The sequence below is a fragment of the Acomys minous genome, assembly GCF_964271855.1.
Source record: "Acomys minous genome assembly, chromosome: 13".
Lineage (NCBI taxonomy): Eukaryota > Metazoa > Chordata > Mammalia > Rodentia > Muridae > Acomys > Acomys minous.
The window spans coordinates 81,969,841-81,996,366 of record NC_140495.1 but is presented as its reverse complement, the minus strand read 5'-3'; the positions used below and the strand labels follow the sequence as shown (position 1 = coordinate 81,996,366).

Here is a 26,526-nt window from a genome sequence, read left to right as displayed (position 1 = left end):
CACCCCATGTTGCATAAGCCAGTTGAGCACCACAGGTTGACCTGGATCCCCCACAAAAGCAAAGACTATGCAGGAGAGCCAGGATGACCATGATCTCCAGACTCAGGTTGCAATACCATGACGCAGGAGGGCGGGGATTTCCAAGGGACCCTTCCACCAGCTCCGGGCACGGCCACCCGTCAAAGCCATCTCTCTTTTCACTGCTAGGCTGGAGGTGGCAGCTGGTGCCTAACCAGCTCTGATGATGAGACAGAGGCAGCCTGGCAGATGAGCTTGCTGTTGGGCTGTGGATTTCTCGTCCCCCTGGTTCCATTTCTTGGGCTGTGACCCCTGCAAGGCTGTGGGAACTTGGGCAAAGGCTTTGATCCTTCTGAGCTGCTTTTCTTGACCTTAAAATGGGCTTCAGACATTTACCTGGAATGGGGGAGCTGAGAGGACACAATGGGGACGCACTGTGGGCGGAAGTGTGAGCCCCTGGGCATCCATCCGGTGGGCACTTGGCTGAGTGAGTGGGCAGATGAATCACGATGGAAGGTTGGCACATGGGTGTCTGGCCTGAGAACCTCAGAAGCCTTTCTCTGGAGCTTCCGTCCCACTTTCCACTCATGTTTTATTTTGTTTTGTCTTAAAACAAGGTTTTTTATGCTGCCCAGGATGGCCTCAAACTTTTTATGTGACCTTGAACTCCTCATCCTCCTGCTTCCAGCTCTCAAGTGCTGAGATCTCAGAGTGATGGCCTGGGTAGGTGGGGTATTGAGGAGGGGTGTGTGTGTGTGTGTGTGTGTGTGTGTGTGTGTGTGTGTGTGTGTGTGTGTGTGTGTGTGTGTGTGTGTGTGTGTGTGTGTGTGTGTGTGTGTGTGTGTGTGTGTGTGTGTGTGTGTGTGTGTGTGTGTGTGTGTGTGTGTGTGTGTGTGTGTGTGTGTGTGTGTGTGTGTGAAGGGCGGCCTGGGGCAGTGCTAGCAAGATAAGACAAAGATCAAAAGAATGCTCATCAGGGAAGTGGGGAAAAAGATGGAGCCTGAATCATCAGCGATGTGAGCCTGCCACCTGGTGGTAAGTCCTGGGTCATGCAGGCGATGCTGAGGGCAAGGGCATTTGGGCAACTGACCAACGCTGCTTCCTGGGATCCAGGGTTGCAGGGACCCAGGGCTTTTTGGTTCACACTATTTCCACGCAACAGTTCCAGGTGCTTTCAAGACAGGTTCCACCTCAGCCTGACTCTCACTTCCTTAAAGACGGATCCCTGCTCCTCGCTCCTCATTAGAGTGAGGCCCTTTTCATGGGGTCCAGCCCATCCCTGTGGTTACCCACCCCTAACCTCACAGCCCTGTTTTTCCCAAGCCTGTTTATTCCACCTCTCTCAACACTTCACTGTCCCAGGCCAGAGGACTCTTCATCCCTGCAGTGAGTCTCCACCCCCACCCCACCTCCACCTCCGCGCCCCTTGCCCAGCCCAGCCCGTCTTTCTCAGCCTGGCTCCACTAGCCCCCTAACCCGGATCAGCAGGTCCAGCGCTGGGCCATCCAGATGCGCGAAGTTGCCTTGGAAGCTGTAGCAGGAATTCTGGGCGTACGATCTCTCAGTACCCAGTGCCAAGTAAGCCAAGTAAGAGAGCAACCGGAGACCTGTGCCAAGCATCTGACAACCCCCGGGCCCAACAGACTGCCTTGGAAGATAGCGGTCCACACATGGAAGAGAGGGTAGAGCCCACGAGTGCTGTGGTGGAGAGAACCCAGAATGGTCAGGAAGGGCCAGGAGGGGCCCTTCTCTACGCAAATGCCTGCAGGTGGCCCGTCTTCCCGCTGAGGCAGGGTGAGATGGTCCTGCTCACCTGCAAGGATCCAACCACAGGGACAAAATATAGCTCCCTGGAGAGTTGGAGTGCCCACCCCAAAATCAAGGGAAAGACGAGAGCTGCCAGGTAGCCACAGATGAGGGGAGGGAAGGACCCAGACCCCTTCACCCATTCCCAGCACCTTTACCTCAGTGACAAAGACTCCTGCAAGTCACAGTGCAGTATGGAAGAGAAATAGCCAAGTTTATTGTCACAGGGCTCCTGTCTAAGTTTGTCACATCAGGACCTCCTCCAGGTGTTTGCTGTGGTCATTTTCACCCTAGGTTTCCCTACAGGAGGTACACTCAAAGAAAAGGGCCCCAGCCAGGCAAGGTAAGAACATGTGGACTCTGAATTACTCTTGGTGCTCAGGAGGAAGATCTCGACGTCCCCATCTACCCAGAGCAGAGGCAGGGGGCAGTGAGGACAGAGAAGATGAAAGGCTCCAGATTTCAGTCTTTTACTAAGTAGCAGTAAGCCCTGAGGGTGGAAAATCCCTCTGTAGATGTGGGTCCTTCCCAGGGACTCCCCTCAACACCTGCCCCCCGCCCCTCGGACTTCCACTCCCAATTCTGCAAAGACACAGATGCTTAGCAACCTTGCAACTGGGGAGAAAGAAGTCCAAGAAGCCTTAGTTACTAATCCCTTTAAGATGGGGGCGGCAGGGGTGTGGGGGGGGGGCAGACTGAGCCAAATCTGTCCTCCCTTCAGGCCGGCCATGCTGAAATCTGGCAGAAGGACCAGGTGTGTTTGAATAGGGTTTCCATGAGAGCCTAGGCCAGAGGGGACTCATATTCTGTCAGGCTTCTGGGATCTGCTGTCCTCCAGCTTTCCCGGGGGGGGGGGGGAAGGGGGGTGGCAGTAATGAGAACCAGGGATGCCCTGGGGGGGTCAAGGGAGGTCATGATCAGGAGTTGATGGGATACCCGGAAGGTGTCCAAAGCCTTGTTCAGGAATTCCCCTTCACTTGTGGCCAAGGGAAGCTGGAGAGAGCTGACAGAAAGCCTTTGAGTTCCCAGCTTGGGCAGCTGTTGAGTCTCCTGAGGTCATTTCCCTGTGTGCACCTAAAGTGTCCCTGGGTAGGTGGCCAGTTCCGGTCCCCCAGCCACTGCCCTGAGCTCTCATTCTCTCCAGGTTTGTTTCCACCACGGATCTGGGGGCGCTGTACTGGGGCTGCCTCTCCGTAGGTCCAGTCCTTTGAGACTGAAGATGCAGCAAGGGTACAGGCCTGGTTCAATGTGGGGCTGTTGAGTGCCGCGTGTGTAGCAACTAACACCAAAACCAACTCTACCTTTGCTTGCAGCCTAAGGGTTCCTGCCGGTATGTGAAGGTGGCAGTGGTGGTTTGTCCATCATTACCCATGTTGGTTTTTTGGGGGTATTTGGGGCCAGCATGCAAATCTCCACCTACATAATTCTTTGATTTTTGTCTCTACATCTCTCCTAAATTACGTTGTAGGCACACCTGTCTCCTTTCTCTATTACTGACTACCCCATCTGGGGAAATGTGGGGGTGAGGAAAGAAAGGCAGGGAATAGCATGGGCTTGGGTGGCGGGGGAGTGGGGGTCAGGATGGGTGGTTGGAACACTCGGGTATCATGTAGAGATGGGGACCTTCTGAGGTCTGGGGTCAGGGTCAGGGGCTGCTCCATCCTTGGGGTCCGGACCTTTGATGAGCAGCCAGAGATGGGAGCATCTGTGCAGAAGCAGGGATCCCAGGCTGAGGACCACTGCCAGCCATGCCAACCCTAGGAGGATCCATACAGCTGCCAAGCTCCGGTACATGGTGATGTAATGCTTGGTGGGGTCTGTGCCTGCCAGGGAAGGTGATGGCTGGTGTCTGAGGGCACAGCCACCCCCAGATTCCAAAGGGGTGCTCTCTCCCCGGCCCTCTTATGAGGGACCCGTGGTGGAAAAGGCAGAGACGTCTGAGGATGCCACCAAGAGTCCACAGTGGCCCCAGAGATAACCAACCTCAGCTGGTACCTCCACGTGGCCCAGATCCCAGTGAGTGGGCCCCCCCCCCACCCCAAGATACCTCGATATCTCATTCTCACCGACAACGTAGTCTCCGAAGCCAATGGTGCTGAGGGTGATGAAGGCGAAGTAGAAACCCTCGCCAAAGCTCCAGCCCTCCACGTGGCTGAATACCATGGGTGGGAAGATGAGAATGACCAGGGTCCCCAGGGTCAGGAACAGAGCCAAGCCCAGGACCTGCAGGAGCTGGAAAGAGAGGGTCTGCCTTTGAAACCACTTGGAAGGCTCCAGAAATGTCTGGAGTTGGTCGGGGGAAGAGCTGGCTGTGTACTCAGGGCAATAACAGCAAACCTTTGGGTGGGGCCGTATCCTCGGCATGTGTTAAGCCTGTGTTGGGCTTCCCTAGGCAGGGGATGTGTTAGCTGGTCCAAGAGGGAGATCCCTTTGAACTTGAGGATCACACTTGCAGAGGCTCCCTGAGGGGACTCAGATCTGGGATAAGACTACTGTCACTGAGATGTCCTGGGTCCTGTAGCAGTGAGCGATGGGGGCATGCTGGGTGTTCTGAACCATGCAACAGGATGTTGGGAGTCTATAAGGAAGGTGGAAACATAATATTCAAACTTCTGTTGCAAAGAGCTACCTGGCGCCTGTGCAACTCTTTCCAGAGGAATCATACCCAGTGTCTGGCCCTCGTCTCTTTGCAGATAGACTCCATGCTCTCCTGTGCTGTGGAGGACTTTGAGGCCACACCTTGGGCAGCCTGAATCACTTTACTTGTCTCTGTTTAGCTTCACAGCTGTCAACCCGCTTGGTGTCTGCCCTTAAGCCTACACACCCAAGCCCACCTCCGCATTTGCAGCTGTCTGTCCCAGAGGTCTTTGGAAGACACCATCCTACCTGGGAACGCCTGGTGTGTTCCTCCCACCTGTCCAGTGTAGTCAGGTGGGCACGCAGCCCTGTGCCCAGGTGGTTGAGGAAGACCACGTTGAGCGGGATGCCCATCAGGGCATAGAAGACACAGAAGACCTGCCCTGCATCTGTGCTGGGGGCCAGGTTTCCATAACCTGCAGAGCAAAAGAATATGCAAAGCAGGGGAAGAGAGTGTCCAAAAATGGCCCCTGCCAGCCCCCATCTCCCCCAGCTCAACTGGGGGAGGAGAAGAAGTTCCTTGTATACATGAACACTTATCTTATCCTCTGCTAGAACAATCCTTACTAATAGGAGGCTCTTTTCCAATGATGCTGCCTCCAGGAAGCCCTCCTGACTGCCACCCTTAGCCTCCTGGGCAGGCACGATTCCTTGAGATGTTCATCTTTTTCTATTTAATTATCCCCATCTGCTTTATATGATCATAGTAATTTAATACTTCTTTTGTGAGTTGGGAGGCCAATTTCATACCCTGACCCATATTGTAATGATTTGCTTGGATTGTAAAGCGAGGTGTTTGGAGTTGAATTGGAGCTTAACTGAATAGAAAGGAGGCCTGTGTGAGAGACTGGGGTGGATGGAGTGGGATTTCCTCAGCATCCTGGGATGTTGTTTGCAGCTTTAAGGGACAGGCTCTCTGCACAAATGACCTCCACCTCAAGTACCTCTACTATATTTCTCCCAGAGAGAATGCTGTGGTCTGTGGCCAGGTGCACAGTGTCAGAGCATTAACACACCAGGACCAGTCTCTTCCAGTCAGGACTAAAGCCTGTAGAGTGGCCCAGGCTTGCCTTCACGCAGCTTTGCTGAGGAAGGACTCTGCCCAGCCCCCAGAGAGGTGACCAGCGCTGCCGCCCCCTCCCTCCTTGCCCCCCTCCCCGGGAAGCAGGGTGTGTACTTCACTGCTTTCCTGTTGCTGTTTCACCATGGCCCCGTCTGTGCTTCCTGTATCACCTGGATAAACCACAACCTTGTCCCAGTGATGGCTTGTGGAAGCAATCCGACGCTGAGCAGGGTCTAGGGAGGCCCCTCCCTGCCAGCCCGTTTACCTATGGTGGTGACCACTGTGCCTGCAAAGAAGAAACTGCTCCCGAAGTCCCAGTTGCTGGGGTTGGTGGAGTTGCCTTTTGGGTTCACACCTTTCACCCAGGCTTCTAGGATGACCTGTAAGGGTGGAATGGTCAGAAGGGGGCAGGGTTCACAGTTACTGAGTGCCAGCTGTCACCGAGCTCTCAGGAGGATGCTTTTCATGAAGGCTCTGAGTGGCTAAGACACTTGCCAAGTGGCCAAGGTGGACAGGAGCATGTATTCTAGCGGGCAGAGAGCTAAGGAAGTGATGTGGAGATATTTTTGGCAAGTAGGAAGATGACACACATACACACATTAGTTAGGACAAGCTGAGGTTGGTGTTGGATATTTCTGGAAGGATCTGGAAAGTGGAAACTTGGCATTCCCTCCCATGGGGCATGTGTTTGGAAGCCTGAGCGTTTTCCTGGGCATCCAGGGAACTAGCAGCTTTGCTCTCTGGCGCCCTCTAGTGAACATAGCCCATACCTGTAGAAGAAATTCCACCAGGGGCCCAGGAGGGGTTGTGTGTACATATGTGGTCCACTATGTGGGTGTGCTGCGCAGTGCTGTGTGTTGCATGGGTGTGTACGTTTTGTGTGTCTGTGTTTTGTTGTTTCTAGAGCAGGAACTTTGGCAGGCCCGAGCCCCTCAACTCCTCAAGAGGAATGGGCAGGGTTCCTTCTTCCCGACTCTAGCCCTCTTCCCCTGTAGCTGGGGACTTGTCCCAGGGGCCTGGTTACCTGGCAGAGCTCCAAAGGCAGGGAGCCATTGGGAAGTATGGCTGTTACTCCTGCTTCCCTTTCCTGCAGGAACTGGTTTTTTACCTGCTGGGTGGAGCCCTCCTGGCCCTCACTTGGGCAGGAACTAGCTTCTTAGGATGTAGACTTTGGTTTCCTCTTTCCCACACAGGCAGAGAGCTTGGCCAGACATTATGGAGCATGTTGCCTCCCTGGAGACCTCCACTCTTGCCCAAGTCCCTGGTATTCATCCTTACCATACCCCTAGGCCCTCTACCCTGTGGAGAAGGGTCTCTGGCCTCCCTAAGGGCTCTGAGTGTGGGTGAGTGGCCTCAAGTGGCTGTGCCATCTTTGTCTCTGAGAATCCAGTGGTGAAGAAGGAGGCGGCAGGCATACAAGCTTCCACAGGGACTCACGTTTAAACGCTGCACTCAGAACCATTTACGGCTCAGTGCGTGAGTTCCCTTAAAGACTACCCTAGCATTTCTCTGCCTCTCTTGCCCTGTCCTGAGACTGAAGACTTTGAGGTACACGTGTGCCCCATCTTTTTTTTAACAAGTCCCTAGGAGCTACGTGCTGGCTTTTTGGGCTGCAGAAAGACCTAGGTTCTTGTCCTTGATTGCAGAAGCAGTTTGAGCCTGTCCACCTGACCACTGCTTATTCTTGGCTCCTCCTCTAACCCAGGCTGAGGCAGGAGAAGGTTTGCAGTATACCTGGCTCTGACTCACTCCTAGGATTTGGGAGGTGGGGTGGGGGAGGTGAGTACCATTCCTGAGTAACCCTGTGTGCATGGAGTGTGCCCTGGAAGAGCAGGGCTGCTGAAGTCTCATCTCAGTCCCAAAGAAGGCTCAGGGCCTCAGTGTCACCTGGTGGCTTCACTCAGTTCCTGAGTCAGCAGGTCTGAGTGGGGTCTGGGTCTTGATTCCCTAATAAGGTCTCAGGTCTTCGTGATGGAGATGAGGGTGGTGGATGTGGTGGTGGTAGAGGTGGTGGTGGAGGAGGAGGAGGAGGAGGAGGGGGTGGTGGTAGAGGTGGTGGTAGTGGTGGATGTGGTTGTTGTTGTTGTTGTTGTTGGTGTTGGTGGTGGTGTCATCCCATGGGCCTCACTTTGAGAACTCTCACTTCTGGAAGTGCCCTGCCTTCTACATGTATGCTAATTTCTGCAGTGAAGAGTAAAGGGCTCCCCAGCAAGAAGAATGGGTGTGAATTCTGCCTCAGCCAGTAGCTGAGCAGCATCTCTCTTGGCCTCAGCTCCCACCTATAACCTGGAGATGCTGATCTTAGTAGGCTGCTGGGAGAAAATGCCTGGATGTTGCTCAGTCCCGGGGATGGTGAACCACAATGTAACAGAGACCTGGTCCCCACCTTTCCCTAGTGGCCAGTTACCACTGCGCGAGGCCTGTGGCTTTGTAGTAGCTGATGTCACTTCTGCTCACCTTCTCAGTGCACTCACTTGTCTCTTCTACCTGGTATTGTTTGTTTCTGGGAGAGAAGGAAGGCAGTAGGGGCCCAGGTAGGGAGCAAGAGCACCTGAGGGTGCGGTCCTGGCAGAGTTCATCCACCCTGGCCATTGTCCACCAGCTCAGCAAGAGAGCAAGTCCAGTGTGACAGCTGGTCGGCACCTTTATCTGTGCCTCCACTCACTCGCTGGGAGCCAGCGGATGAAGCCGCAGTCCTGGGAAGTGGGGAAGCGTGTAAGGGGAAAATTCTAGAGTGTTGGTTCATTGAGTGATGGCTCAAACAGACTTACTGTGCTGTCAATGTCATGAGCACAGACACTTATTTTCTTTGAGCATGTGTGCATGAATACATGTGTAATACATGTTTGTGTATGTACAGATAGTTGTGTACATATACGGGTGCATGTGGAGGTCAGAGGTCAAGTGTAGGTGTCATTTCTCAGAGCCATCAGCTTTCTGTTTTTAAAAATTATTTATTGTTATTTTATGTGTATGCGTGTTCTTCATGTATGTGTGTCTTTGTGCCACATGGGGGCCTGGTGTTCACAGATGGCATGAGACCTCCGGGCGTCCAGCTCCTACTTTTATTTCTTTCATATCTCCCTCCCTCTCTCTCTCCCTCCCTCCCTCCCTCCCTCCCTCCCTTCTTCCCTTCTACCCTCCCGCCCCCTCCCTCCTTTCACCCCACCCTCCTTCTCTCTTTAGACATTTCTGAATGTGTGAGTGTGCTCAGAGGAGGTCAGGGCAGGATACCCTGTGCCTTTTCTATCACTGTACAGCTTATTGCCTTGAAGCAGGGAAGCCTCTGGAAGCTTGCGTTAGGCTGGCCTGGTCAGTGAACTCTCCAGGGACCCGGCTTGCCTCCTGCCCAATGCTGCAGTCACTATACTTACAACCACACCAGGGTTTTATATGGGTGCTGGGCATTCATATTCAGGTCTCGGTGCTTATGAAGAAAGGACTCTGGCTGACTAAGCCATATCTCCAGCCTTCTGCCTCGTTTTCTGAGAATGCTTCTCTCATTGGCTTGGGTGGGGCCTGCCAATTTGTCAAAACTGGCTAGCCAGAGAAGCCTAGGGATTTGCTTGTCTTGACCTCTCCAATGCTGGGATTATAAGTGTGCTCCACCATGCCTGGCCTTTGTTCTTGTTTTAAAAGTGTGTATGTGTCTGTGTCTGTGTGTGTGTCCATGTGTGTGTGTGTGTGTGTGTGTGTGTGTGTATGTGTGTGTGTCCGTGTGTGTGTGTGTGTGTGTGTGTGTGTCTGTGTCTGTGTGTGTCTGTGTGTGTATATGTGTGTGTATGTGTGTGTCCGTGTGGTGTGTGTGTGTGTTCGCACATGTGCGCATGTGGGCGTGATGTGTCATGGTGTGTATGGGAATCAAAGGACAGCTTTTGGGAACTGGTTTCCTCCTTTCACTATGATTTCCAGGGATTGAACTCAGGTCATCAGGCTTGATGGCAAATCCCTCTGCCTGCTGAGCCATCTTACTTGGCCCCACACCTGGGTTTTTAATGTGGGTTCTGGGCATTAAATTCAGATCCTCATAATTGGATGGCAAGCACTTAACTGACAGAGCAGTCTTCCCAGCCCCTCGCGTACCTCCTCTCTTTGCGTTACTGATGAGGACTTTTGAGTGACGTGACTTGGCCTATTAGTGGTCAGGCTCCGGTTCCCACCATGCTCCATTAAACAGGCGTCGACTTCGCAGTGGTGGGCTCTGCGCCTGCCGTGGGCTCCCGCACCCACCACCCCACTCTTCTTGCCCCATGCCTCCTTCCTCACTCACCTGCACGAATGTCTCCAGGGCGTGCTGATCCAGGCAGGTGTAGTTCTCCAGGAACCGCAGCTTCTCCAGCTGGAACTGATCCCTGGATTGAGCCTCTGCTTGTTTCTCCAGCAGCCAGAAGATGGTGGCCCCGAGCAGCAGGTAGCAGACATAGGCCACAAGCAGGGGCAGCACCCGGCCATTCCAACAGCTGCAGAGCCCAGCGCGGGGCATGGTGCGGCCAGGAGGACTCTGAGGAGGTTGTCAGGGTGGCTGAGGAAAGAGGGGGAGAAGTCAGAGCTGCTGCTGCTGCCGCCTGCCCTATCCTCCACCGCACAGGTGTCTGCGGTAGGGGAGTCTGTTTGAACAGCGTGGTGTGCAAACAGGCCCCCCATCCCCCACCGGACCTTATTTTCCATACACAGCAGCAAGTACATGGGCCCCTCAGAGTCACCTACCAGCCTCTCCTGAGGTGGAGCCATCGCACTAGATATTTTTATTTATGTTTAGAGGCAAGTAGATTTTATTGTAAAAGACAAAAGACTTAAAAGAAGAAGAAGAAGAAGAAGAAGAAGAAGAAGAAGAAGAAGAAGAAGAAGAAGAAGAAGAAGAAGCCCTTACATCCCCACAGGCTATATACCTGCTTGTCCCCTCAGTGATAGGTTTTCTTTGGTGGGCAAATCCTACTATTATTTTAGTGAATTTATTTATTTTCATTAATTTTTAAAGTTGGCTAATGACGTAATAGGGCTCATTATGGCAACAGGTGTCATTATACTTACTTTTATTCATCTCTTTCCCACACTGTCCTCCCCCACTGTACTAGTTTCATTTCTATTGCTGTGGTTAAAATGCCCTGATAGAAAGGAACTTGGAGGGTGGGGCGGTGAATGTATTTGGCTTACAATTCCAGGCTGCAGACCATCATTAGGGGACGTTAAGGCAGGAACATGAGCAACTGGCCACACCTACAGTCAAGAGCAGAAAGAGGACAAAAGAATACACGGAGCCTCGATTGCTTGCTCGGCTTCGGCTTCATTACTTCACTCAAACTGTTCAGGACATCCTGCCTAGGGAGTGGTGCCACCCATAATGGACTGGGTCTTCCTAGACCAAATAGCAATCATGACAATCCCCCAGAGACACGCCCACTGGCCAAGCTGATCTAAAGAATCCCTCATTAAGATTCTTTGCCCCAAGTGATTCTAGGTTGTGTTGTGTTGATAAAAATAACCAGCACACCCTACTCTCACCCTCCTTCTGCATGTCACCTCCCTCCCTGACATAGCGCCACCCTTTGCGTTCATGTCACTTGCATTCCTTTATCCTTCTCCATATCCCGTTCTCCTCCTCCTCTTCTTTTTCATCTTCCTCTTCCTCCTCCTCCTCCTTCTTCTTCTTCTTTTCTCTCTCTCCCCCATCTCTCTCTCTCTCTCTCTGTCTCTGTCTCTGTCTCTCTCTGTCTCTCTCTCTCTCTCTCACACACACACACACACACACACACACACACACACACACACACACACTTACAACTAGGCTATGCTTATGGAGAAAACGTAACATTTGCCTTTTGATTCTGGCTTATTTCAGTTAACACGACAATCTCCAGCCTCATGCAGACTCCTGCCAGTGTCCAGATTTTTCCTTATTGTCTGGTGGAATCCTATTGTGTTTGTGTACCGCAGTTCCATTGTCCTTCTAGCTGTTGTTGGTTCTGTGTCTTAGCTGTTGTGAACAGTGTGGTGGCGCACGCCTTTAATCCCAGCACTTAGGAGACAGAGGCAGGCAGATCTCTGTGAGTTTGAGGCCAGCCTGGTCCACAAAGTGAGTCTAGGACAGCCAAGGCTAACACAGAGAAATCCTGTCTTGAAAAGCCAAAAGATAGATAGATAGATAGATAGATAGATAGATAGATAGATAGATACCATGGTGGGGGCTGTTTTTATTCAAACCACCACAAAGACACTACCACAGCTATTGATTAATTCTCTCATTGCCGTGAAAATACCTGAGAAAAGCAACTTAAGGGAAGAAGCAATTATTTTGACTCATAGTGTAACAGCACAGTCTGTCATGGCAAGGGAGGTGTGAGGTGTGAGGTGGCTGGTCATATGGGACAGTCAAGAAGCAGAGAGAGGGAGTGCTGGTGTTCAGCTTGCCTCCTCCTTTTCTTTCTTTCCCTTTTTATTTTAAAAATTATTTTATTTTATTTTATGTTTTTAATTATTTTATTTTTGTACATATACATTTATATTATTACACATATATACAATAGATTACCTATGGCAAGAAGAACAGTGACACAATCAGGAATTACATAAATGTTGCATTCTTAGTGTTCTGGCTATTTGTATTTGACAGCCTTGAAGAAGACATCTTTTCTATCCCGGTGCATCTAAATTTCTGAATGTAATATTCAGCCTGGGACTCCATGGGTGTCTTCCCACCTCAGTAACCGAAAAACCCTCTCACAGACATGGCAGAGATTTGTCTTCCAGGTGACTATAGACCCTGCCAAGCCTGACCATGGTTTGTAACACCCCTGAACTCTGGGAGCACCCCCACTATTAATTACTGCTTCACAGAGGAACCCTCACTCTCCAGCTGTTGCCCCCTTCACCCAAGCCCTGCCCTCAGCCTATGGGCACCCTCTAATGGACTCCCCTATTCTGGACATTTCATATAAAAGAAATGGGACTGTGGTGGCTATTCTTGGTTGTCAACTTGACTACATCTGGAATTAAATAAAAACAACATATGAGGCACATGTGTGAGGGATTTTTGCTTAACTTTTGTTGGTTTTGTTTGGTTGTTTGAGACAGGGTTTCTCTGTATAGCCTTGACTGTCCTGGACTGGCTTTATAGTCCAGGCTGGCCTCGAACTCATCTGCCTCTACTTCCCAAGTGCTGGGATTAAACGCATGTGCCACCACTGGCTGGCTCAATTTTTGCTTAATTTGCAGTGGGAAAAATCCACTTCTAATCTGGATCTTTGGGGTGGGAAGCACACCTTTAATCCATATCTTTCAAGATGCAAAACCTCGCCTCTAATCTGGGCCCACACCATCTGCTGGAATCCTATATAAAAGATCAGAACTTTGCTCTTCGGTGTTTCTCACTAGCAAGTCCATTCCACCTCTGGCATTAGAGACCACTTCTTTGGGATGCCGGTGTGTACTGAAGACCAGCTGGGACGTCCAGCTTCGTCGACTAAAGAAGACTAAACAACTACTGGATCCTTAGACCTTCTGTTCATAGGGGTCATTGTTGGATTAGCTGGGCCATTTGCTAGGTATAGAGAGATTTAGTCTCTAAGTTCGGTTACTCTAGAGAACCCGGAATAACACAGGGACAGAATTGAGATCAAGGTCCACCTCTTGGCATCTGGGTGCCACCAGCTCCTACCACTCTCTGTCTCTCTGTCTCTGTCTCTGTCTCTGTCTCTCTGTCTCTCTGTCTCTCTGTCTCTCTGTCTCTGTCTCTGTCTCTGTCTCTCTCTGTCTCTCTCTGTCTCTCCCTCTCTCTCTCTCTCTCTCTCTCTCTCTCTCTCTCTCTCTCTCTCTCTGCTCCAGCCACATCTGGAGACAACATTTGGACATTTGCATGGTGTTCATTTCACATGTGCCCAGTATTAGATGGCACCATATTTGGGCCAAGTAATTGAGTAGGCAAGGATCTGAAACTGAGTTGCTATCAAGAGAGTGTGGGCATCATAGACACCACATCACAGGCATGGGCCTCATGGGTACAGGCAGCATATCACAGGCATGGGTACCACAGGCACCACATCACAGGTGTGGACACCACAGGCACCACATCCCATCACAGGCATGGGCCTCATAAGCACAGGCAGCACATCACAGGTGTGGGCATCACAGACACCATATCACAGGCATGGGCCTCATGGGCACAGGCAGCACATCACAGGCGTGGGCATCACAAGCAGCACATCACAGGTGTGGGCATCACAGACACCACATCACAGGCATGGGCCTCATGGTCACAGGGAGCACATCACAGGCGTGGGCATCACAGGCAGCACATCACAAGTGTGGGCATCACAGGCAGTACACCACATCACAGGCATGGGCCTCATGGGCACAGGCAGCACATCACAGGCGTGGGTACCACAGGCACCACATCACAGGTGTGGGCACCACAGGCACCACATCCCATCACAGGCATGGGCCTCATAAGCACAGGCAGCACATCACAGGTGTGGGCATCACAGACACCGTATCACAGGCATGGGCCTCATGGGCACAGGCAGCACATCACAGACGTGGGCATCACAGGCAGCACATCACAGGTGAGGCCATCACAGACACCACATCACAGGCATGGGCCTCATGGTCACAGGGAGCACATTACAGGCGTGGGCACCACAGGCATCACATCACAGGCACAGGCCTCATGGGCACAGGCAGCACAGGCATGGGTACCACAACCATGCCTGTCACTTGGAGGCACCTGTGGCATGCAGGAGCTGTGGCTAGCCTGCCAGGACAAACAAGCCCCACTCCTCCTGTAATAGGGAGAGGACCATCCCTTGGCACATATTAGTGGTGGGGAGCCTTACAGAAACCAAAGCCAGCAGGAGAATTTTTATACTTTTTTAGGCTTTGAGTAAGTCTATGAGAGAGTAACAGGAGCTGTTTTCCTCTGCTGCAGCATAGAACACAGGACATTGCTGGAGTGAGGTGAGACAGGGGCATGACTGTTTAGTATCAAGAGTAGGAACGGATGCTGTTCTTTTTGGAGGAGAAGAGAGTGGAGGGGCCATCTTCCCTAATTCTCCAACTGCTCCTGTCTTCCTGAGGCATTCTAGGGTTTTCTGAAGCCATCACACTTAACCATTGCTGGTTTTGTTTTGTTTTCTCATGTTTTGGGGGGCATGTAGGACCAAAGGAGTGTTGGTGGTCACCCAGCTTTCTGAATTAGAGTCCAGCCATTAAGCAAGGACCATGGTTTCCCTGAGAGGCCAGGGAGCACCTAGCCTCTTTCCGTTATGTTGGGGACTTATTTTGGGACCACCTACTGAGGACCTGCTGAGTGGTGGCCAAGTCTTCCAGGACAGCGGCCTTCAGCTTTCTTTCCTGACAGGCTCTTTTCCTTTCCTTCTCTTCTACCCAAAACCCTTTTGGGGTTCAACCAGACAAGGGTTTAGAATGGAGTCTCTCTCAAGAGCACATCCAGTTTGGTGAGTGACTTCTGAAAACTGTGTGTGTGTGTGTGTGTGTGTGTGTGTGTGTGTGTGTGTGTGTGTCTGATTTTCTACAATAGGGTTTTACATAACCTTGACTGGCCTGTAACTTATCATGAAGACCAGGCTGGCCTTGGCCAGATCCACCTGCCTCTGCCTCCCAAGTAAAAAGTGTGTGCTATTGTGCCCAGCTGACTTCTGAAAACTATTAGGCCACAAAATCCAGACGCAGGTGAGATGTGCGCGAGGACTTGTGGGGTCCCTCAGAGCACTCTGCAATGTTGAGGAGGCCTCCTCCCTTTCTCATCCCTCCCTAAAGGGAGGAAGGGGTTCACAAGACCCAGAAAGCTCAGACAGCTGCAAGAGTCATAGGCCCTTGCAAAGATCCTGTAGGAGGTCAATGCTTGCTAGAGGGAGCAGGCTCTCCAGCGGGGCTCTCTTCAGGTTGTGCAGACAGCTCCAGCTGTGTGCATCTTTTGAACATTGTCACGTGTGATGCAGTGAGTTTCTCAGTGATCCAGATGCCTCTGAGTCACCTGCGCTCCTTCGAGTGACCCCCCAATCAGATCACTGGTGCACTGGATGGACCTTGGTGGGGCCATCTTTGACGTCCACAGTCCATGTCCTATCTGGAGTGAACAGACATTTGTTCACATCTCCCCAGGAAAAGCCACGCACCCTGCACTCCTTTTTTCCCTCCCCACTCCACTTCCCTCCTTCCTTCTACACATACAAACTCAGCATCCTGCGTCTGCTGGGACCAGTCAGCCTTTGGCTGTGTTTAGAAGACATCTTGCTTATCTATAGAATCCTCACACACACACACACACACACCCCGCCTCCTAGCCTGCCATCTCCCTATGTGGACAGCACTCCTCTGTGAGTGAGGGCGAGACACAAAACATGATTTATGACCCCTTTCGGGGAATTGGGGTCACTAACAGGCAGAGTCAATTTGTGCTTCCCCAGTGGGGAGGGCAAAATCAATTAACGGTGAATGCAAAATGGACAGGCAGGCCTGATGGCAGAGCGTGGCCTAACATCCGGGCACGATAAGGAGCTTTGTGAAGCTGAACTAACAGGAAGATAGGAGGGGGGTAAAAAAAAAAAGATCAATCCCATGTACAATGGGCAGAGACTCCAGAGTAAACAGTAGATAGGCTCGGGCCTCCTTCCATCTGACTGACCCTGAAATGGAGAAAAGGACAGGCCACCTGACCATTCAACATAGGTATTTGCTTATGGACTCACTCAACAGAGAGGTCTGCACAGAGGTGAACTGTCCAAACAGAAGCCAAGAGGAGAGGATGAGGCCCACCTGCCCCAGGTGTCTGTCCTGTAGGAGACAGGGTGAGGGAGAGGAGGGGACACCAAGGGCTCCGCTAATAGAACCAAGAGCTGAGGGCTTGGATGTTGGGGGGGCTCCTGGAGGTCTCCCTACGGAGGCACTGTGGGAGAAGATTCTGTGTAGGGCAGATGGTACAGGTCTGTATGGATTTTTATCTGAGAGGTTGATCTCAGAGGAAGTCCAGCCTGTAGTGGTCAGCAGGCAGGATGTGGGAAGCCGAGGAGTGATTTTTCAGGGAGCCTCCAATTAAATAAGCAGTCACACGTGCTGTTGATCTGCATAAAAGATTTATTTAATGTACTATTTTAATGTTTTTGAGTGTTTTGCCTCCGTGTATGTGTGTGCATCATATGCATGCCTGGTACCAGAAGAGGGTGTTAGATGCCCTGGGACTGGAGTTACAGATGTTATGAGCAACCATGTGGATGTTGCAAATTCAGCCTGAGTCCCTGGAAGAGCAGCCAGTGCTCTTAACTACTGAGCGGTCCTGCCCGCCCTCTGATATTGATCTTGCTCATTGCTGCTGTTCCTTTTAGAAAGAATAAAGGTATTTTTTGTTTGTTTGTTTGTTTTGTTTTGTTTGTTTTTTTAAAGCATAGAATCGGAGCCTTAACTGGAAACACTGTTAAGGGCGGGGAGTCTGATGGAATTGGCAAGGACTCTCATTTCCCCCGGACCAAGAAGTTAATTTGAAATCCCCATACCCACAATTCTGGAATAGATGCCTCGGCCAACACAGGGATTTCGCAGCAGATCTGAGACTGTGTGAGACAGTTCACTGGGGGAAATGACCCCAGAAGTCACGGCAGAGGATTCCGAAGGGAAAGAGGGAAGAGTGTGTCAGTAAACAGGGAACCGCCGCGGACGCTGGGCCTTGGCCCTACTGTAATTCCCAGGAGAGTATAGAGAACACCTCAGACTGGGAAGGAAACTTGGTGTACACCCGCTTGCCACCTGTGTGCCTCACTGGATGGGGACTGCATCAGACACACCAACTGGGTTAGCTTGCTTCCTGTTGCCGTGCTGAACAACAGGAGAGAGAACAATCCAGAGGAGGAAAGGGCTTATTTCAGCTCACAAGTTACAGTCCATCACGAAGGGCGGTCAAGGCAGGAGCTCAAGGCAGGAGCCCAAGACAGAAACTGAAGCAGAGACCACGGAAGAACGCTGCTTACTGGCCTGCTCATAGACCCAGCTCACGTTTACTATATGTCTTATGGTCCAGGACTGCCTTCTCGGGATGGTGCCACCAACAGTGGGATAGGCCTTCTGACATTAATTTAGATACCAAGAAGCCACCCTGAAGACATGGCCCTAGGCCAACCCGAGGAAGGCCATTCCTCTGTTGAAGTTCATTTTCCCGAAGTGTGTCAAGATGACACGATTATCACACGCAACACCCACCCTGTAGGGCACATGAGTGAGGCCTTTACAAGAAGGACCTTCTGGTAGAAAGACATGTGGTCAGCATAGAAGGACATCCGCTATCCACTCAAGCTGAACCAGCCTTTGAGGGCCGGTGGATACGGGCAAAGTTCTAATAGTCTGCTACAGACTGCTGGTTCCCATCTTGTTTCTGGTCATTGTGGTTGTAACTCCTGCAGGGGTGTGGCATCTCTGCTGACTCTGATGGATCAGTGGGTAATCTGTCTTGATCCACCGAACTTGATGAGAGTTGGAGGACCATAGCATCTCCCATGATGGCTACTTCTCTTAGGGTGCTGGTTAAAAGATCGCTGGATGCCTCATGTGGAAGAATCTCAGGTGCCGCGAAGCTTCTTCAGACCATGGGTAGAACCCAGAACTCTGAGAAGCACTGGGATCGAAGCAGTCTGGGGCTTGGGATGTCATGGGCCCTTGTGTGGATGAAGGGTGGGTATTGATCACTTAGGCACGGGAGGATGCTGACATATGTATTTTTTGTTCATTGGTTTGATAACTAATATTTTCATTCTTTTTTATGGAAAAATATTTTCATACAATATATTTTCCCCTCCTTCAATTCCTCCCAGATCCTTTCTGCCCCCTACCTACCCAACTGTTTCCTTGGAATCAGCCATCATCTCTGGCTTTTCTGTCCTCCTCTTCCACACAGATCCCTGAGCCTTAAGGGGAAGAATTTGAGGAAAACATCACTTTCAGAACTCAGTGCTCAGAAGTCCCTCACTCATTGCACATGTGTTCTCCCTCCCTCCTCCTCCCTCCCTCCCCCCCCTCTCTCTCTCTTCCACCAACCTCTCTCTCAAAACAACAACAAAAAAACCCAACAAAAATGAAAATCAAAACAAACAAGCAAAAGACCAGCAAGACAAAAAAAAATATGTAAAACACAGCAAAATGACACAAAAATACCACTGAGTTTGTCTTGCGTTGGCCAGGTGGGTGTGGGGTCTGCCGTAGAGTGTGGCTCAATACCCATTGATTGAGCCTCCACTGGAGAACACAGGCTTCTCTTTTCCACTGGTTAGCAGTAGCAGATGGCTTCTTGGCTTGGGGTGAGGGTACATGGCCACTTTCCCTTCTCGGTGCTGGCCAACAACAGGGGTGAAGCTTCTACTTAGGCACCAGGCGGACATCTCCATGTTCAAGTGCTGTCATCAGCAATACAGCCTTACCACCAGGGTGTAGAGTAATATACATGCATAGCCTTGAAAATAGCCTGTGATGTTTGGGTATTTTCAAGGGACACCTTTGGTTGATGGCTTTCTATTATCTGAGATCTACAAGCCATTGATTTGTGTATGTTGCCTAGCTTTAACCATGTAAAGTAAATTAGGTCTTGCTATGCCTCATGCTTGCTGCAAGCATGATGTGAGACACAGCAGACACAATGGACCCTGAAATGTTTTCCAACAGTGAATGTAAAGGCACAGAATGAACACTGCACTGGAAAGTTCTGGAGCTGTTATACACTATGTCGGAATTTTAATGCCTGTATGATCCAGCTACTGACACGAATAATGCTATGGAACCAATTCCCTCATCTTATGACAGGAAATGTTCAGTCTCATGATAAGAGGTCTGGCAGTCAGCTGTGACTGAGCTTGCCTGTGATGATCTGTGCTAATCTCTAGACTGGCTTGGTTTTGCTCTCAAAATGTTCTAGGATGTGGGCTAAAAGGCCAACAGCTGTCAAGTACATCTCAAGATGTCACAGGAGTGAAAGAAGCAGGCCTAACCATACAGGCGTGTGTCCAGCCTCTGCTTGTGTCTCCAAGGCAGACCACAGAGCTACGCCCACCTTTAAAGTGCAGGAGGACTCCTCACCCATGGGGCTATGCCAGAAATGTGGATGCAAATTCTATTAAAGGTGGAGAAAAATTGACACCAGTTAGTCAGTGTCCCAATCTGACTTCTAGAATTCTCCTTTTTTAAAAGTCACTTTTCTTTTTAAATTGTCATATTACTGTTACTGTTAGTGTGTGTGTGTGTGTGTGTGTGTGTGTGTGTGTGTGTGTGTATGATGAGTGGAGGGTGGCTCATGCATGTCACATGGTGCATTTGGAGGTCAAAGGACAATTTGTGGGAGTCAGTTCCCCTCCTTCCGTGTAGGTCCCTTGGGTCAAACTCAGGCCATCAGGGTTGGTGGCAAATGCCTTTACTTGCTGAGCAACCTGAAATCCCCTTCTGCAAGATACATGAAAGCATCTTCACACCCCACCCTCCTCCTGTGGAGGGAATGGCAGACAGCTCTGTTCAGGATTGGATCAGGGTCACCGGCCAGGCTGCTCTCCAAAAAACATTTTTTTTTATCTCCACATTTGAACTCTGACATCCCTTGTTTTCCCTGCTCCACTGAGCCCAAGAGGAATGCTGGAGCATCCTTTCAAAGCATCCATCCCTTCCTCCTAGTTACAGAGACCCTTTTGGGGAAAGTACAATGTGGTCCAGTGTGGGTCCATACCAAAGCCCCAGCATCTACTGAGAGATTTAAGGTGAGAGGCTCCCTTAAGGTTGATTGATTGCCTATGGCACATAGCCCTGGGTTTCCTGGCTGCTGTGTTCCCCACTTGCTTGCTTTCCAGGCTGGGAGACTGTTTCAGGCTCCAAGTGGTGCTGCACCCCACATCTCAGCCAATAAGGACTTTGGATCCAGGAGATAACATCTCTGCAAGAGAGTGGAAGTCAACAGGCCTTAGCAAACTCGAGAAGATGGACCACAGCATGGTGTTCCAGGACCACTGACTCCAATCATGATGGGCTCTGGCTAGGTCCATGTTATCTCTAGGGCCCTGAGTGTGCATTTGAGGGGCTGTGTTTATTTGCTGTGGACTCATGAAGAGGCTTCTATTTGGTCTTACCTTGTACTACCCGATTTACTGGGGTGGGGTAGGGTGGGCAGGAGTGGCTCCCTTACCCCATGGGAGTGTCACTGAGCCACAGGGAGGTAGGGTAACTAGCCTGAGGCTTGGGTTCCTGATCTGCCACTCACACATAGGGGGACTGTTAATTAAGAATTGGCTCTGTGCTAGGGTCTCAGGGAGGAGCTGGACAACAGGCAACGGTTGTCACAGCACTTTCCATCTTAAAGTCTTCGGTAGACCAAGAAGGCAGCCATGAAAGGGCAAGGCTGGTCTGCTCCACCCTTCTGTTTCCTCGTGCTATAAGCTGTGGCTAAGGGGAGTGGGGCACGCCTGCCTAGCTTCAAGGTGCCTAAAATGGAGTGTGAAAAAATAGAACCCAAACAAGCCCACATTGTTGTGTCACCTCCTTGTCTTCTCCCCAGGGCCACAGGTTCTTACACTTATGGAACCAACACACCAGGAACATCAGAAGGTGTTTTTATTTGGCTGCCATCATTTCTGGGCACCCACTTCTGTCCCTCCATTGCCCTCCAACTGTAGCTGGGTTGGGGCCCCAACACAGCCATCTGCTGACTGTGCTCTCCTCCCTTTTGTGTCCACTTAGCCAGAGCCAGGCTGTGGAATGCTGGGAAGGTCACTGAGACAAGGCCATTGGGCAGCTATGATCCTCCTGTGGGGACGTGGAGTTTAGGTTTTAATTTTGTGAAACCCCATATGGCTTGGTGGGGTGATGGTTCAAGGTACTGATGGCTGCAGAGCTCTGGGTGGGTTCCTGCTGTTCTCTGGTACTGTGAGGTCCTCAGACTGCACGATACATGGCTCCCTGGAAACAGGGACAGTGGGTGATGGCTTGGGCTGGGACATGACACCTGCCCTCAAGGTGCCCTACACTTTTATCTAGAAGCACTGCCTGGCCTGCCATGGCATTCCTGGGCTTCTAAACTTGGGGTAGAACGGTGGTGGTGGCTGGCAAATAGTTATAAAGAAATAATGAATTACATCTTCCTGTGTTGCAGTGCCTGGAATGTCTCCCGCCTAGACGTCAGGATGGTGTAGTGCACTGTCTCCAGGGCTCTCGGAAGCATGTCAGTGAGCAGCAGCCTTGTCTTGCCTTCAGCTTCTTGCCAGTGCCCACCCTGTCAGCAGCTCTGTCAGGACCTCCCATCAGCATGCTCCGGTGCTCTCCCAGACACCGTCCTCGAAGAAGTGCAGGTCTCCTCTTCTGGCCTCAGCTTTGCCAGCTGCTCCCTGGGGTGGCTTTACATCTTTATCTGAGGTCACCAGTGAGGGGCAGGGTCTCCATCTTCATGTCAGTCATTCTGTTTGCAGGACAGCAGGACAGCAGGACAGCAGGACAGCAGGACAGCAGGACAGCGTTGGACTCCCAACAGTTGTCAGTTGCTTCCCAGGCCTGGAAGGAGATAAGGTTCTGGTTAGCTGGGGCAGGGGCTTTCCCCACAGCTGATGGGCACTAAGGGGAGGGGGCCATTTCCCTGAACCCTGCCTCCCAGGCTCTGCAGGAAATCCTTTCTATATTAAAGCATTGTTCCTCAGCAGGCCCACACTCATTCCAACATCATGGATTCCACGGGTGCCTCTACTTCACACACACACACACACACACACACACACACACACACACACACACGTGCATGCTTTAAAATAAGACTTTGAAAATATGCATTCTTGAACTCCACCTTAGACATAAAGATTTAAGAGCAGAATCCTTACATCCAGGCACATGAAAGTGTGAGCACAGTATGAGTTTACAGTTCATCTGCCTAAAGTTTGGATAATACGGTAGGTGCCAGGGGGAACTGGGTGAAGTGTAACGAACACAGCATTGTGAAATGTTTCAGTGGGCAGGGAGGCTGAGGGATGAGGTTGGCGAGAGCACGACGAAGGGGAGGCTCCAGTGGCCGGAAGTGGACTGTGGAGCCTGGCTGTGAGTAAGGATGGCGCAGGGTGAGGGTGGGGCTGTCTGTGTGGTACTACTGAGGCAGAATGGGTGGCTACAACAGCCCACTGACTGTGTGGGGTAAGAGCGGAAAATGACTTAGCTCGTGCCTGAGGTCCTGCCGGCCAGTGCTGTGTGTGGAGCCCAACTGTGGAATTCAGCAGAGATGGCCCTTACTTTTTTTTAAATAGACCCTTTCAAAAATAATTATTTATGTACTTACAGTGTGTGTGTGTGTGTGTGTGTGTGTGTGTGTGTGTGCCTATAAGCCACAGCTTGTGTGTAGAGGACAAGGACAATTTGTGGGCACTGTCCCCTCCCCCACCCCCTATCTTTACCACACAGAGGCTGGAAATGGAAATCAGGTCCTCAGACTTGGCAACCTTAGCAGCTGAGCCATCTCACTGGCTCCCTTCTCACACACTCTGACCTATCCTAACCCAATTCCAAGACAGGAGGGAGGTCAGGGCACACCCTAGTTTAACCGGTTAAGCTCGGCTGAGGCCTTTTAGACACTGCAGACCACAGCGCAGACCCATGGGGTCGAAATCTCTGTGCGTGGCCCAGTAATTCCAGGACACAGACAGGGCTGAACCCCTGCCTGACTCCCTTTCATCTCTCAGTCCAAGGACTGGTGGGGTGAGAGCTGAGGCCACCGCAGGCCTGATGGTTCTTCTACATGGCTGATGAGAAGCCTGGGCTAGGGTTAGTTAGCGCTGCTACTGGAAGATCGAAAGGAGTCTGAGACAGCTCCCACCTCAGAAGTCCTAACTGCCCCAGGTACCAGCATGTGGCAGTGGCCAGGAGGGTGGAAGAAGGGATGCTACACAGCAGAGCTGAGGCACGCCACCTGCCTCCTCACATGAAGATGCACATCACAGCCTTTCAGGTGCCGTTTCTGGTGCATACACTGCGCCCCAGTGTTCTAGCTAGGAAGCGGAGCTGGGCTAGCATAGGGATAATGGTAAGTAAACCCTGAAGTAGAGGGTACGACCATCGACATATCATTAAAGTGGGACCAGGTCTCCTCACCAAGGCCACCTTCCCCGCTGCCAACTGTGGTGCCCCGTATATTATGAAAGACTTTGTCTTTCACGCGACTCCCTGGTGGGGAGGGCGGCTGCCATCTATGACACACAGGATCACAGCATGACCTGTTCAAGGCCACAGATAGCAGAGATGGCTTGATTTGAGGACTTGTAGTTCCTAGTCCTTGGAGAGATGGTGTGTGTCCCTCCCTCGCTCCCTCCCTCCCTCCCTCCTTCTGTTCTTTCTGACCCCTAGAAGAGCTCTGGAACTCAAGGGGGGATTTTGAGGTTTGTTGGTATGGCCTTTTCCTGGCACCTCTTGGAGAAGGGAGACTTGTGGTTATGGGGTCTCTCCAAGGGACTTTTCCGGATGGAAACACTTCCAAATTCGAGGATTAGGGAAGATTATAAAAGGGGCCTGCAGAAAGGGGCTAACCTCATTTTCTCAGATGTAAAAGCCATGCTTGGCAGAGGAAGGGCGGGCTTGACTCCATGGATGACAAATGCCCCTATGGGGGACATATACCTGTCTGCAGGTGCCCCTAGCAGGGATTTAAACATTTTGCTGGCATTTCACTGGGTCCTAAATCAAGCCGATTCATCCTGGCTCTTGGTGAATTCTCAGAACAGGGAGCCTTATGTTAAATTGCCCTCTCTGGGCTCCCGTTTCCGCTCTAGTCACAAATTCCCAGTAATGAGGGCTGGGAAGAAGCCATGACAGGGCAGAATGCTAAATGAAGAGCAGAGAACCCCAGGCAGGGCAGGGTGTTTGCCTTGGCTAGGATGGTGCAGGCCTGGCTGCTGTTTGCCCGACAGCCGGGCCTGATAAGTGGGCTTCATATAAAATGCTACATAGCGGGCCGTGGGCCATCTGCTGTGTGTCTGGACAGGTTAAGCCGGTTGGGTCTTTGGCTCTGACCTGGTGGGAAATGGCCCCCGTAACCCCCTATGACTTCCCCTGAGTCTGCATAGACACTAAGAAACCAGGGTTTCCTCCCTCCTCCCCCTTTGAGACTAACAGCTGGACCATGGGACTTCTGTGTGTTTTGATGGATTCCTTCCAGGCTGCTGTTTGGAGAACATTACTCCAGCTGCAGCGCAGAGGAGGCTGTACTTTTGCCCTCCAATCCATCCTGGTCCTTTTCCCCCAGGCCGAGAGGCACAGCAGAGATGGCAGCTCTCACCGGTTGTGGCTTTCGAGACAGTGTGGCTCAGTGGGGGGGAACAGAACACATGGGCTTCCTTGTCTCTGCCTCTCATTAGCTGGACAATCTTGGGCAACTTGTTCAACTATAGCAAGTCTTGGATTCCTCAACTGTCAGAACAGGGCTCAGGATCTTGTCTCTGTGTGTCCTATGGTGTGTCAAAGCATAAAATGCAGTAGATAAATGAAAATCTTTATCACACTAGCCAATAGTGTGTGTGTGTGTGTGTGTGTGTGTGTGTGTGTGTGTGTGTGTGTGTGCCTGCCATGCATATGAGAGTTGTGTGCCTGTGTGCGCATGTGTGCATATGGAGGCCAAGGTTCAGTCTTGGGTATTATTACTCAGATGACATCCATCTATTTTCACATTAATTAATGAATTTAGAGTGTATGCTATGGCTCACATGTGGAGGTCAGAGGGGTTGGCTGTTTCCTTCCATCATATGGCTACTGGGGATCAAGGTCATCAGACATAGCAATAAATACTCTTACCTGCTGAGCCACACAGCTTGCCCCATCTCACTGGGACCAGACACTCACCTGTTAGCCTAGCTTGGCTGGCCAGAGAGCCCAGGGGGCTACCTGTCTCTGCTTTCCCGGCATTGGGATTATAAGTGTGTGTGTCCAGCTTTTTACACTCACTCTGGGACTGAAACTTGGGTCCTGTGTCTGTGCAGCAAACATTCCTGACAGGGCCATTTCCCCAGCTCTGATACACATTTTAAGTAAAGTGCTTATACCGGGCAGTGATGATGCATGCCTTTAACCCCAACACTAGAGAGGCAGAGGTAGGCAAATCTCTTGAGTTCGAGGCCAGTCTGGCCTACAAAGCAAATTCCAATACAACAGGACTATATAGAAAAACCAAAACAAAACAAAACCTTGTTTCCAAAAACAAGCAAACAAACAAACAAATCAAGAGGGCTGGAGAGATGCCTTAGTGGTTAAGAGCACTGGCTGCTCTTCCAGAGGTCTTGAGTTCAATTCCCAGCAACCACATGGTGGCTCACAACCATCTATAATGTGACCTGATGCCCTCTTCTAGTCTGCAGGGGTACAAGCAGGCAGAGCACTGTATATATATATAATAAGTAAATAAGCAAGTAAGTAAGTAAGTAAATAAATAAACACACCAAACCAAACAAAAACCCAAAGAAAACCAAAAAGTGCCCAGGCTTCGCTGTGGCTCTGGACTGCCATGGACAGCGTCAGCAGAACACACCATGCTGACACCGACCTTGAGGTTCATCTCTTCTAAGGGATCTGGGCAGCACTTCAGCACAACTTGCAAATACTGCTTACTTGTAGGCTCTGGAGGGGAGGGATGATGGTTGTCTTCTGTAATTCGTTATGGGGAAGCCATTATGGGTCCTGCCCTGCCCCTCTTACGTCTCTCACATCATCTCCTCTCACTTCCTCAGTGTGTGTGTGTGTGTGTGTGTGTGTGTGTGTGTGTGTGTGTGTGTGTTTCTGGTCTCCTCAGGTGTGTAGCATTTGCAGAGAGGATTAACAAAGCGGGGAGGAGTCACCCTGAATGTGGGTGGCTCCATCCAGTAGGCTAGGGGGCCCCCCCGGACAGGATAAAAGGGGGGAAAGAAGAGAGCCTTTTAATCCTTCTGCCTGCTTCCTGCCTCCTTCCTGTGAGCTGCTCTCTGTCCTTCCTGCCACTGGGGACTGACACCATGAGCCCAAGTGGAACTTCCTTCCCT

At 51.1% G+C, this 26,526-nt stretch overlaps 2 protein-coding genes across 3 annotated transcripts in view; both read right to left on the bottom strand.

Annotated features, from left to right (window-relative positions):
- Positions 1–3,429: 3,429 nt before the first annotated feature.
- On the bottom strand, positions 3,430–10,007 carry LOC311581819 (potassium channel, subfamily K, member 16-like; the record flags this gene model as incomplete). The annotated part of the gene is made up of 5 exons (XM_084754344.1): positions 3,430–3,647; positions 3,891–4,056; positions 4,711–4,877; positions 5,790–5,904; positions 9,795–10,007. The coding sequence occupies 5 exons, from the start codon at positions 10,005–10,007 to the stop codon at positions 3,430–3,432; spliced, it is 879 nt and encodes a 292-aa protein (XP_084610470.1).
- An 11,081-nt stretch (positions 10,008–21,088) lies between these two features.
- Positions 21,089–26,526, bottom strand: part of KIF6 (kinesin family member 6) — a 284,573-nt gene continuing 279,135 nt past the window's right edge. For both annotated transcript variants that reach the window (XM_084753670.1, XM_084753671.1), the window contains one exon: positions 21,089–22,039. In XM_084753670.1, the coding sequence (XP_084609796.1) occupies positions 22,023–22,039 (17 nt within the window). In that variant the 3' untranslated portion in view covers positions 21,089–22,022. The remainder of the gene's footprint in view (positions 22,040–26,526) is intronic.